The sequence below is a fragment of the Rhinolophus sinicus genome, linkage group LG02, assembly GCF_036562045.2.
Source record: "Rhinolophus sinicus isolate RSC01 linkage group LG02, ASM3656204v1, whole genome shotgun sequence".
NCBI classification, from domain to species: domain Eukaryota; kingdom Metazoa; phylum Chordata; class Mammalia; order Chiroptera; family Rhinolophidae; genus Rhinolophus; species Rhinolophus sinicus.
This window is the reverse complement of record NC_133752.1, coordinates 193,042,415-193,054,796: the sequence shown is the minus strand read 5'-3', so window position 1 is coordinate 193,054,796 and position 12,382 is coordinate 193,042,415. Positions and strand designations below refer to the sequence as shown.

The 12,382-nt window shown below is 52.6% G+C and overlaps 1 protein-coding gene across 7 annotated transcripts in view; it reads right to left on the bottom strand.

The window, feature by feature from the left end:
• CACNA1I (calcium voltage-gated channel subunit alpha1 I) overlaps positions 1-12,382 on the bottom strand; it is a 110,008-nt gene that overhangs the window by 39,669 nt on the left and 57,957 nt on the right. For 6 of the 7 annotated variants that reach the window (XM_074326424.1, XM_074326420.1, XM_074326421.1 and 3 more), the window contains 4 exons: positions 10,617-10,776; positions 5,113-5,428; positions 3,885-3,977; positions 501-813 (listed from right to left, as the gene is read on the bottom strand). In XM_074326424.1, coding sequence (XP_074182525.1) covers positions 501-813; positions 3,885-3,977; positions 5,113-5,428; positions 10,617-10,776 — 882 coding nt within the window. The remainder of the gene's footprint in view (positions 1-500; positions 814-3,884; positions 3,978-5,112; positions 5,429-10,616; positions 10,777-12,382) is intronic. The other variant, XM_074326425.1, reaches the window with a different exon arrangement.

Genomic DNA, 12,382 nt, shown 5'->3' with positions numbered 1-12,382 from the left:
CATGGCACACCTTTGCAGGGCTGGCCCTGGCCCCTTTATTCTAGGTGGCCAGGTGCCATTGCTCAGGTGTGCTATCAAGGACGTGGTGACAGCAGGAACCCATGCTGGGGTGAGGCCAGCTGCAGTGGGAGGGAAGTTTAGAGTTTTACAAAACTGAGTTTATGTCTTTCGAGTGTGGATCCCAGAGGCAGAGCCTGGGTCCATGTGCACACACTGGGTAGGGAAGGAATTCCTCCAGGGCAGGGGCTGCATCCCCAAGCCTAGGGCCAGCCCAGGCCAGGCACTGGCAGGTGGTCGGAAAACAAGGGGAGGGAATGAGGGGTGCAGACTGGAGCTCCGAGGGGAGACCTGGGTTCTCAACCAGCAGGTCTTGCCGGCTCCGCCAGTGCTGGGAAGACAGGTGGTCAGCTTTGTAAACAATGCTGTTTGGGAGTCCCCGGTTAGAGGCGCACGAGGTCCGCATGTGCCACCCTGGAGGCCATGGAGGCAGGGCCACTTACTGAAGTGCCTGGGCTCCTTGGCTTGGGGCCCGGGCTTGGCAGAGGTGGGGGCCCCCGGGCCCAGACCCTGGCGCCGGCTCTGCAGGGCCTGGTAGAGGCCCAGGGTCCGGCGCTTGGCCTTGCGCAGGACGTGGCAGACGTACTGGAAGATCTCCTCGTAGCAGTCGCCGGGCTCGGCATAGCTGGCCACCGTGCTGGAGGACAGGTAGCGTTGCCGCTGCTCCAGCATCAGCCGGTGCTCCCGCTGCTTGGTCTCCGAGAACTGGGTCGCTATGACAACGAGGCACAGGTTGATCATGAAGAAGGAGCCCACCTGTGACCAACGGGAGGAGAAGAAGGGACAGAGGGGACAAAGGGGTAGAGGGAGGCAGAAGTGGGGGTGGGGCGAGAGGGAGACAGAGAGAGAGATGAGACAGAGGCAGAGCGAGAAGCAGAGGGAGAAGAGAAAGAAAGGAAGACAGAAGGGGCCAGGGACCCACAGGAGACACAAAACGGAGAAAGGACAGAGCGGGAGGCAGATAGCCAGAGATAGCCAGGGGCACAGAGATGAGAACAAGGAGAGACACCGAGATAGAGAGTGAGACAGGCTCAGAGAAGACAGAAACAGAGGGCATGGGAGATGCAGAGTGACAGGACAGGTGGAGACAGGGACACAGAGGAGGAGAGGAGGGTGGAGGGCCCAGAGAGACGGAGAGGCACGGCACAGATAGGGACAGGAAAAGAGCACTGAGGCCTTGCTCTGGGAGGAGGCCAGGGCCCCAGACAGTGGTGGCCCAGGCAGAACCCCAGGCCCCACTGGGACCTGCTTCCAAGCCCACTGCCCTTAGACCCCTAGTTTTAGCCACAGCTGCCCTCCCACCTGGGACATCAGCGCTGAGGGAGGCAGGCACAGCCCCTCTCAGGCCACCTGGGCCCTGAGTCCCACCCCAGCCCGGCCCCTCTCGCTGACCTTGCCTTTGGTCCCAGCTAGGCATCCAGACAAGAACAGAGAAGCGTTCCTGAGAACGGGTTTGCTTGTGTGCCCTTCTCTGGGCTTGGCTGGGGTAGTAAGGAGAGGCCACCCGGTTACTGCTAGGAATCGTGCCACCTCAAGTCCCAGGGTCCAGCTCCAGGGGCATCACAGGCAGAAGAGCCCCGCCTGCCCTGGTGTCCAGAGGGCAGGCCCCTCCCCTGGCATTTGCTAAGACTTTGAAGGGGCCTGAGCACTGCCAGTGAGGGAGTGGGTGGCTTTTCATCCTCCTCCAGGCTGCCTGCCAGGAGGTTCCTGCAGGCTGCGATCCCAGTCTTGGATTCACCTCTCCCTCCTCTACCCTACAGCATGGCTGGGGAGCTGGGGTTCTGGGGTTGGGGTGGGGGCTCCCAGGACAAGATAACACTGAGAAAATTCCCAGGTAAGAAGATGCACCACTCCTTCACTCTCTCAGTCATTTCTTTCACAAGCACTTCCTAGAGACCTGCTCCACACCAGGTCTGTGTGAGGGGTGCAGACCCTGCCCTCTGGGAACTCACACCTGTCAATCTTCTTCCCAACCGGCCTCTGCAACTGCTGCCCCTAGGGGATCCAGGCAGCAACCCATTCCCTCTGGACCTCCATTTTCCCATCTGTAAAATGGAAGGCTCTGGCAAGATGAGCTTAGGACTTTTCCAATCAGAGGGAGCACTGGGAATCTGGCTCTGAGGGGTGAGGACCTCTCACTGGCTGTGTAACCCAGGCCAGGCACCTCCCCTCTCAGGGGCTCAGGGTCCTCACCTGAGGAATGAGCAGCGACCCTGCATGGCCAGGGTGGAGAGGGTAAATGACAGCATGGTCGCTCAGGCTCTGCTGTCTGGACTGCCGCTCCTGCCCATTTCACTACGAGCTCAGGAGGTACGCAGCCTCCCCAGGGTCATGCTGGGAGTTACCGACCCCAGACTCTGGCCCCTAAACCCATTGGATGGAGCAGACAACATTCTCCAGCATCTCTTCAGGAGTCTAGGCTTCTCTAGCAACCCTGCTGCCCCCCTTGCTGGAGGATTCTGTCCACTTCATGGTCTCCAGAACATTCCTCTGCTCAGAAGTCTCTTCCTCTGGCTGCCACACCCAATCCCCATTCTCCCTACCCCCAAGCCTTAACTGAGGCTCGGTTCTGGTGTCACCTCCTCCAGGAAGCCCCCCACACTCCCATTCCTCCTCTGAATGGGGTTAGAGGCCTCCTTGGGTTTCCTCAGCCTCCTGGGTGTCCCTCTATCATGGCTCCTAAGATGCTGTCTGGTCACTGTCTGCTGTAGCCCATCTAACCCTACAAGACTGTGAGCTCCTCGAGAGCAGGGCCCAGCCTGACACTGCTCAGCCCCCAGCACTCGGCCAGGGCCTGGTTCAGTGCAGGCTTCCCTGACTGTACCAGGGAGTAACTGAACCAGTGGACAAGTAGCGATGCTGAGCACAGCCTGGGTCCCCTGCTTTTTATCTCGAGTATCTCCTTATAGATCCAAGGCCCCAGCCTCCCCAGGAAGGCATCAGAGCAAAGCCAACAGCAGGTGTACCTCAGGTCACCTGCCAGCTTGTCCTGAACCCCCAGGTGACGTCCCACCAGCCCAGGATGGGGAGCTGCCCTACAGGGCCAAGCCTTCCCTCTCCCACCATCAGGAAGCTAGGGAATCCAGCTCCCAGCAGCAGGGAGCCAGCAGTGACTCTCCCAGGAGTGAATCACCTTGACATTTGGGGATTGTGCGGGGACTGGCTGCCACTGCAGTCAGGCGTGACACGGTGCGTGAGCTCGCCCTGGGGAGACAGTGTGGAGGAAGCAGGAGGGGCTGCCTTGGAAAGGGGCCCTGCTCTGTGAGGCAGAGGGAGCCCCACCTCCATCTCCAGGTCACCCCTACAAGGCAGAACTGCCGAGAGGTGGAGGTCCCTCCCAGAGCTTCAGGAAGCTCTACCAGGTCACAATAGGCTCCGTCTCCTCTCCAAACCCTCCTGCTCGGGAAGCAGCCCGGGCCTCTCTTTCAGAGCATCTTGTCTTCCCACCCCAGAAAAAGAGGGATAAGCTGGAGCCCTGGTGAAGCTTCCATCCTGGGGCTGTGCCAAGCTCAGGTCATGAAACGCATGTATTCCCAGGGACTACGAGGAAGACAGACAGCAGCAGGAGCCGCGGGGCGGACTCAGATGCCAGAAATGAGAAATGAAGACAATCGCAAGTGATGGATGCTTCCAGCAGCCGCCCCTGACGAGTCCCTTCAATCACTCGCTGCTGAGCTGCATTTAAAAATTGCCCCTCCTGCTCTCTCCCACCTAGCTCTCCCGGTTCTGAGGGGCTCCCTGGGGACTCACAAAGATTCCCCCCACCCTGTCCCCTGGCCCGTGGGTCCTTGAGCTTTCCTGAGAGCCCCAGCTTCCCTGATACTTACTATGATAAGCAGGATGAAATAGATGAAGTTGTAGAACGAGTGGGCATCCATCACGTAGTACATGATTTCCACCCAGCCTTCCAGCGTGATTACCTGCCGCCAGGACAGAACCGAAGGGGACAGAGCCTGAGCCGGGCTGAGCCTCAGAAAAGCAGGCAGCAAAGGCAGTGCCCCAGGCACAGGTCCTACTGTGTGCCAGGACGCTTTACACACACTACTCGTGCAGGGCAGGAAATTGAGGCTCAGAGAGGTTAGGGCACTTGCCCAATGTCACACAGCCAGGAAGGAATGGATTGGGAACTTGACCTGTTCCTCGCTCCAGAGTCCCCTTCCCAGTCTACCACACCGAGGCCGGAGGGCTGGAGGCAGGGGTCCGTGGGCTCCGGCTCCCGCTCACCAGCTGGGCCACTCTCTGAACCTCAGCTGCTTCTCTTCCGTGCATGGAGCTAACAGAGCCTACCTAGCAGGGCTGGGTGCAGCTCAGCTGAGCCTGGGAGTGTGGCCATGATAAGGCTGGTGTGACTGTCCCCACACACTCCTTCCTGGAGAGGGAGGCGGAACAGTCTTGGGCAAGACACACACAGGGTCTCCCCAGCATTACCATGTTATTCACTTCTGGCAAATGCACAAAGCAGGAGCCGCTGGGCAGCCCACCCACCCTCTCCAGCCTGGGGGGTCCCAGAACACAGCTTCTGGGCTGTGATCACATCACGCTTGGAAACTCTGAGTCCTGTGATGATGCCGCTCCCCAGGGCAAAACCAGCAGAGCAGCCAACTCAGTAAGGTCCTCGGGCCACCACCCCCTGCTCCTGCCCCATTCTTCCGTCTGAGGACAGCAGGGAGATGGCCATTACTGAGCACTCACTCACTGCACGCTGGGTTCACTGCTCTGCTCGTTTCATCTGGTTTGTTCTTCTCAGACACTCAAGCTTGGGGAGAACCATTATTATCCCCCATTTTAGAGATGTGAAAACTGACTCACAGAGACATCAAGCAAGACACCCAAGGTCCTACAGCCCTTTCTTTGAACCTCAGTTGCTCTGTCTGTAATGTGGGCGTGATAATGTCTATTGTGCCAGCAAGTTGAGCAGATGTCAACAGAACAGGTGGCAAATGCCTAGCACAGAGCCCTGCCTGCCAGGTGAAGCTGCTTGCTCCACCCCTCCCCATCCCCACCAGACCCCCGAGGCCCAGCATGGGGGCCAGTGACTGGCCTGAGTGGCCTTACCTGGAAGATGACAATCCAGGCGTAGCCAATGTTGTCAAAGTTGATGGCGCCCTTGTGGGGGTTGGCACTGCCCGTCCGGCACACATTATAGTAGCGGTTCCAGTTGACACAGAGCCCGCTGGCGTTGAGGTCCTGGCGCCCCGCCCCAAAATCATAAACATCATCCTTGGACAGGCAGCACTCGCGGCCCTGCTCCTTGAGCGGAGGGATCTCGTGGCAGCCCATGATGCCGTTGTCCCCGGACAGGGAGCAGATGAAGGGCATCTCGTCGTCCTCCTCTGGCTGGTAGTAGGGGGGCAGGGCCACATCCCCTTGTCTGTCCACAGGTGACGGCGGGTAAAAGAGGAGAAGGGGAGGGGTCACTGCTATTGCCTCCAGGCCTTTGCATATGCTGTTTCCGCTGCCTGGGTGGAGGATGGCACTGACCCACTGTGGTCAGTTCCAGGATCCCCCCCAGGGAGCCTTTCCTGAGGGAGCCCCCCAAGATCAAGGAGGACTGACCCTGGGCCCCTGTGGTCAGCCTATGCTCTGCACACACCCCACTATTGCTCCTAGGGCATATGCACCCAACTCCCCTGGAAGGCTGGGCTCTTTTAAGGCCAGGACTGGGTCTCAGTATCCCTCGTCCCTACACGCTGTTTGGTTGGCACAGAGTAGGTGCTCAATAAACAAACGCTGAATTGTACTGATCCACCTTTCCCAACTACGGGACCTTGGACTGGCCACTTCCCCTCTCTGGACCTCAGTTTCCTCATCTGTAACACAGAGATGACAGTCACCCCCCTGCCCTCCTACAGGGTTAATCTATGATTCACTGCAATCCCTATCAAAATCCCAACATGATTTATTTAAGTGAAATATATTATAAAATTTTAAAAAGAACAAACTTCTGGTGGGTTAGAAAGCATAAATGCAGCAAACATAACCATACAAATATTACAAGAAAATATGGACTATCTTTGTTAACTCAGGATGTGTAAGGCCTTCCTGGATAAAACACACAAAATCTAAATTCTACAAAGGAAAAAGTCAAGATTGACTATATATCAATGTAAAATTTCTATGAAACAAAAGATAGCATACAAACTAAAAAGATAAGCAACAAACTGGGATAAAGCAAAGGGAGGCAAACTTTTTCTATAAAAGGCCAGACAGAAGATGGTATTTTGCAGACTATGCAGGCTCTATGCCAGTTACTCAACTTCACCACTGTAAGAGGAAAACAGTCATAGGAAAGAGGTAAACAAGTGGGCATGGCTGTGTTCTAATAAGACTTTATTCCAAAAACAGGCCAGAGTTTCCTATCCCCAGGCATAAGGTATTTGCAACATATAAAATAGATAAAAGTACGTTGAGCATATTAAAATCTCCTGTAACTCAAGAAGAAAAAGAAAAAGAACCCACTGGGGGTTAAAAAAAAAAAAAAAGAAAGAAAGAAACAAAAGGACAAAAGATAGGAACAAAAAATTCACAGAAGAAATAAAAATGGCCACTGTATACGAAAAGATGTGCCCTTCCATAATAGGAGGAAAATGCAAATAAAAATAACACTGAGACCATTTTACATCCATCCAAACAGCAACCATTTCAGGGTTGATCATTCTGAGTGTGGAAAATGGTGAGTGCAAACAGACATGCTCATACACTATTGGTGGGAGTGTAAATGGGTACAACCTTTTTCGAGGGCAATATGGCAACATCCATCAATAATTAACATGTACACATCCAACCCAAATACACATGGACCCCTGACTGTAATACGGCATCACTGCAATTAGTGGTGAAAGGATGGATTTCTCAGTCACTGTGCTGTGACAATTGAATATCCACGGAAAAAGTGAATCTTGACCACCCCCCACCACACACCATATTGCAAATTATTTCAGATGGAATATACAGTCCTGCATGTAGACGATAAAATAAGAAAGCTTCTAAAATAAAACATTGGAGAATATTTTCATGACCTTGGGTTAGGAAAAGACTTCTGAAACTGGACACAAAAAGCAACACTTAAAAAATGATTGATAATCTGTATCTCATTACCACTAAGAGCTTCTGTTCGTCAAATGACATCATTAAGATAGTGAAAACGAAAAACTCAGACTAGAAAAAAATATCATACAGATATAAAATCTCCCCACCAAAGGACTCAAACCCAGAATATAAAGAACTACTACAAATGTATAAGAAAAAGAAAAACAATCCAATTTAAAAACTGGCAAAAGACCACAACAGACACTTCACAAGAGGACATACAAATGGCTGATAAATACATGAAAGATGCTGGTCATCACTGGCCATCAGGGACATACAAATTAAAACAATAGGACACCACTGCACTCTCATTAGAGCAGTGAGAATGAACAGGAATGACAATACCAACAGTTGCTAGGGACACGGGGCAACTGAAACTCTCAGACTTTGCTAGTGGACGGTTAATGCAACCATTTTGGAAAACCGTTTGGCAAAATCTACAGCGCTAAACATATGCACACCCTTACCAGTAATCCCACTCCTGGGTATTGACCCAAAAGAAAGGATGGTTATAGCCACCCAAAGATATGTACAAGCATACTTGTGAGTCATGAGCCAAAAAACCAGACACAACCCAAATCAACAGCAGAATGGAAAATCAGTAGTGGTATATCCGCTCAGTAGAATACTCAGCAATGAAAAAGAAGGGGCGGCTGACACACGCAGCAACCTGGATGAATCTCACAGACCCATTAGGCGGAGCCCAAGGAGCAGACACAAAAGGTAGCATCCTGTATGATTCCACTTAAAGAAGGCTCAGAAACAGGCAAGACAAATCTAGGGTGATAGTGGTCAGAATGGTGGCTACTTGGGGTGAAGGGGCGTAGTAACTGGGAAGGGGGAGGAGGGAGCCTCCAGGGCGCCGTGAGTGTTTCCCTGGGTAGACCTACACTGGTGCACACCCAGGTAAAAAGTGGTACCTGTACCCGCTACTGAACGTAACTTATATCTTAACCAAAAAAGTATAAAAAAACGTACATACATATTGTCTGGCAAGTATGAGTCTAGCCACTGATCACACGTGCATACGAAGATTGCACGTGTACACATTGCATCCTGCAGCCTTGTATGTAAGAGCAAAACCCTGGAAACCACGCCAGGCCCACCTAAGGGCTGGCCAGAAGAACAGTGGTTCATCCGTGGAATGAGAAACGCTGATGTGAAAACACGCTCCAGACACATCGCCAAAGCAATTCACGTTTTTAAAACCTGCCTGGGGTATAAACGGTCGTGTGTGTGCATGCTGATGCCTAGACAGAATCTGGAGAAAGGGAGCAGGCACTCTGCAGAGGATGCCAGACCTGCCCAGGTTCCGGGCCTTGCTACTTCCTAGCTGGGCCGTATTGTCCTGACTCTGAGCTTGTCAAGAACTCTCAAACCCGCCATTTGGGGTCTCCCCAGGGTCTCCAGCACCTGGAGGGGTGCTTTGAGCACACTCATGGGGCAGTCACAGCAGGCTCCGGAGTCAGGGGCACAGGGGTTCTGAGTCTAGCTCTGACTGCCAAGCACTGGAGCAGGGTCCTCTCTTAGCCTGTTTCCTGGTCCCCAAGGGAGAGCAAGCGTTGTCTCCACCACACCTGTCATACAGGAGCACTTCATCATTGCTAACCAAGTAAATAAACTGGCCTAGAGACCCCCAAGCAAATAAACTCACAGGTGAGGTCATTTCAGACAGAGATCGTGCCAAGAAGAAAATCAAGCAGGAGCTTGTGAGAGTGTCTGGGGGAGGGGTGTCGGGAGGGAAGGCCTCCAGGAAAAGGTGACCTGGGACTGAGCTGGGATAACGGGAAAGGGGTGGCCAGGAATGACCTAGGGAAAGATCCATGTGGAACAGTGGGGCCTGGATGTGTCCCGAGCCCCCAAAGCTAAGATTGAGAGCTCATACCTACACGTCTCTATCTTTGAAGGCCAGACCAGGAGAAGCAGGTGCCCCCTCTCCAGCTGCACCAGGCCCTGCCTCAGGGTCCACCTCTTCCAAATGATTGACACAAGTGTAGGTCCCCTCCCCCCACAGGGCCCCACTGTTCCCCCACAGTCCCTTCCCCAACCTTCCCCCCCAGCTCTGGTTTCGCTTCATCTCCACAATGGACAGTCAGGGAGAAAGTTCAGCCCACCCTATGCAGTGTTCCCAGGCTTCCTGCAGCCATCCTCCGTCCATGAAAGTCACTCAGTGGTGGTATCTGTGACCAGCCCCCACCCTGGCGCTCCCCAGGGCAGGAAGTCCATTTTCTGCCGTGTCCTCAGCACTGAGCCAGGGCTTGGTGAGACCAGCCACTTGGGTGTGTTTGTCAAGTGAGAGGATGAATGCAAGTGCGCTCCCAGTCTGTCTCCCCGGGGCCTGGCATACAGCAGGCGTGCACGAATGCATCTGACAATGAAAGTCTACTCGTGTGCAGGCACATCTGTACGTACACACGCAGAGACACCGCTGATCCCTCACCACTGGAATTCTGTAGATGTCAAACATCTCAGACAACTCACCCCAGCTCCTCCAAGAGACAAAGCTTGAATTCTGTTTAAACAGCTTCTGACAATCACCTCTCTGAGGAGAAGCCCAGCCCTCTGATTTTAGACACAAGAGGGCGTAATTCAAGTAGACCTTTCCTGATGACTCAGACACTCACAGGAAGGAATGTCTGCGCTGTCAACAGAAAACCAGGTTCCAGGTCTGCTTTTGAGGTTTTTTGTCTTCTTTCTCCCTGTTGGTATCACGTCTGCTTGGGTCTTAACTGCCCTTTTCCCTCCTATCTAGCCTCCTTCTACAGCTGACCCTTGAACAATGTGGGGTTGGGGTACTGACCCCCACACAGTCAAAAATCCATCCATAACTTTTGACTCCCCAAAAACTTACCTACTAATAACAGCCTACTGTTGACCAGAAGCCTTACCAATAACATAAACTGTCGATTGACACATATTGTGTATGTTATATGTATTGTATACCGTGGTCTTACAATAAAGTAAGCTTAGAGAAAAAAAATGTCATTAAGAAAATGAAAAGATTTGTCTGCGAGTTTTTTCAAATTGTCACAAATCTCCAAAAACATTTTCCAATATATTTATTGAAAAAGACCCACATATAAGTGTACCTGCGTAGTTCAGACATGTGCCGTTCAAGGTTCAACTGTGGTTTGCTGCTTCCACTCTGTTGGCCCTGATTCCCAGTACCAAGTAAGTTAAAACTGTGTATTAAATAAGAGTCCCTAGGAGCTGAATGAACATCTAAGGGCCTATTTTAGACCGGGACTTCGTGATATCAAATTTGAGAGCTCAGAGGCTTTCTGTGCCAATCACGGGAGACCCATTACCAACTCACCTGGGAACGTCCCTTGATCTCTCCGCACCACGGAGAGTAAGGATTGGGACCAAACGCTCAATGGGGAGACCTTCCTAGCCCTAAATATTCAGCATCACTGCTGCCCCAGGTAGAGCCAGTGGAGAGCCGCCTGGGTGGCAGGGGCTGCACTCACATGGTGAAGTTCTCCTCCAGGAAGCAGCGGTTGCGCAGCAGGCCCGCCCAGAGCTGCACGCCGATGATGCCGAAGATGAAGAAGACGAAGAAGCAGAGCAGAAGGACATTCCCCAGCATGGGCAGTGTGTCCAGAAGCAGGTTCACCAGGATCCGCATACCTGGGGTGGGGGGAGGAGGAGGGAAGGGATTGTCAGATCGGGAGCAGAGGTCCCAGAGAGGAAAGGGGGAGAGCAGGGTTAGAGAAACAGAGAGAGGGTGATAGGAGGAGAGGGGGACACGCAGGCCAGGGCTCCTTCCTGCTCCCAGCCTGCTCAGTGGCTCAGAGAGACCCTCTCCTTGGTATCTGCCCCTCCACCCAGAGGCCATGGAAATGGCTCTGGGCCCCACCGCACTTCCACTAGATTGTGGGTGATTAAGCATTAAGCAGGCATTTATGGAGTAACTTATGTGTGCTGAGTCTAGGTGATATCATCCACCAGAAAGACTTCAGTAACTATCTGTATGTCACCTACTCCCTCCTGACTCCATGAGTGGAAATCCAGCCTCTCAGGTCACTGGAGAATCCACAGGAGGACAAGCCCCAAGCAGATGAGTCACCTCTGTGAGGCAAGCCCACCTCTGATGGATCAGCACCTTTCCCAGTCCTATGAAATCAGCACCACTCCCCAACTCCAGTCCCTATGGTTTGGGTGGGCTGACATGGAGATCACATGACCTAGGCCTGGCCAATCAGCATATTCTGTTACCCCAGCCCAAAGGGTTGGCCCAGGATGGGCATGTCACCCCAGCCAGTGCCAATGAGATTCATCCCTGAGACTTCTGCTGGAACTACAGGAAAAAATGTTCTTTCTGCAGAGATTACAAGCTAGAAGGAGTTAAGCCTGGAGCTGCTGGGGCCATCTTGCCTGGTGAGGGCAGTAACCTGTGTGAGGTTGAAGCCAGCCCCGGAAGAACAAAGCCCTGGACAGAGATGGGATGATTCCTGACAACAGCCACTCTCTAGAACACAAATCTGGGCATGTCACCACCAGGCATAAAAATCTGAGGTTCCCATCACCTACAGAAGCTAGGGTTTTGAACCCCTGGCACAGCAGTAGGTCCCTGGAAGCACTGCAGGTGCTCCATGAACCTTATGAAATTGCTGCAAAAGATGCAGGCATGAAGCCATGAATTTTTCTGCCTCTCTCTCTCTCTCTCTCTCTCTCTCTCTCTCATTTGCACTCTATGTCTAAAAATACCAAATTATTTGAAGTTCCTTAAACAGACAATGGAATTTCACACCTCCATGCTTTTACTCATATTATTCTCTTTCTAGAATACCCTTCCGTCTCTCTTGTGCCTGGAAAACCCCTATTCAGGCACCACAGCCTAGTTAAAGCTCAACTTTGTCTCTGTGAAGACTTCCCATGCTATTTCTCATTCCATCCTAGGTAGAGTTCATCCCTGTCTCTTCTGTTCTGGGCAATCTCAGCGCTTCTGCCCTATCCTAGGCTGCCATGTACAGTTGTGTAAGTTACACACTGCACAACTTTGGTGGCCCCATCGACATCTAGTCTTTTTTAGCCCTAGTGTATAGTTATCCGTCTACCCCCCTGTCTCTTCCACTGGGCTGTAAGCTCCTGTGTCTGTATCACTTCAATGTTCCCAGAACCCAGCAGGTCCTGGCCAAGAACAGAGGCTCAGCTACCATTTGTTGAATGACTGCTCATAATACCTGATGTGATAAGTCATGGTGAGAGAGGCGGATGGAAAGATCATGATAAG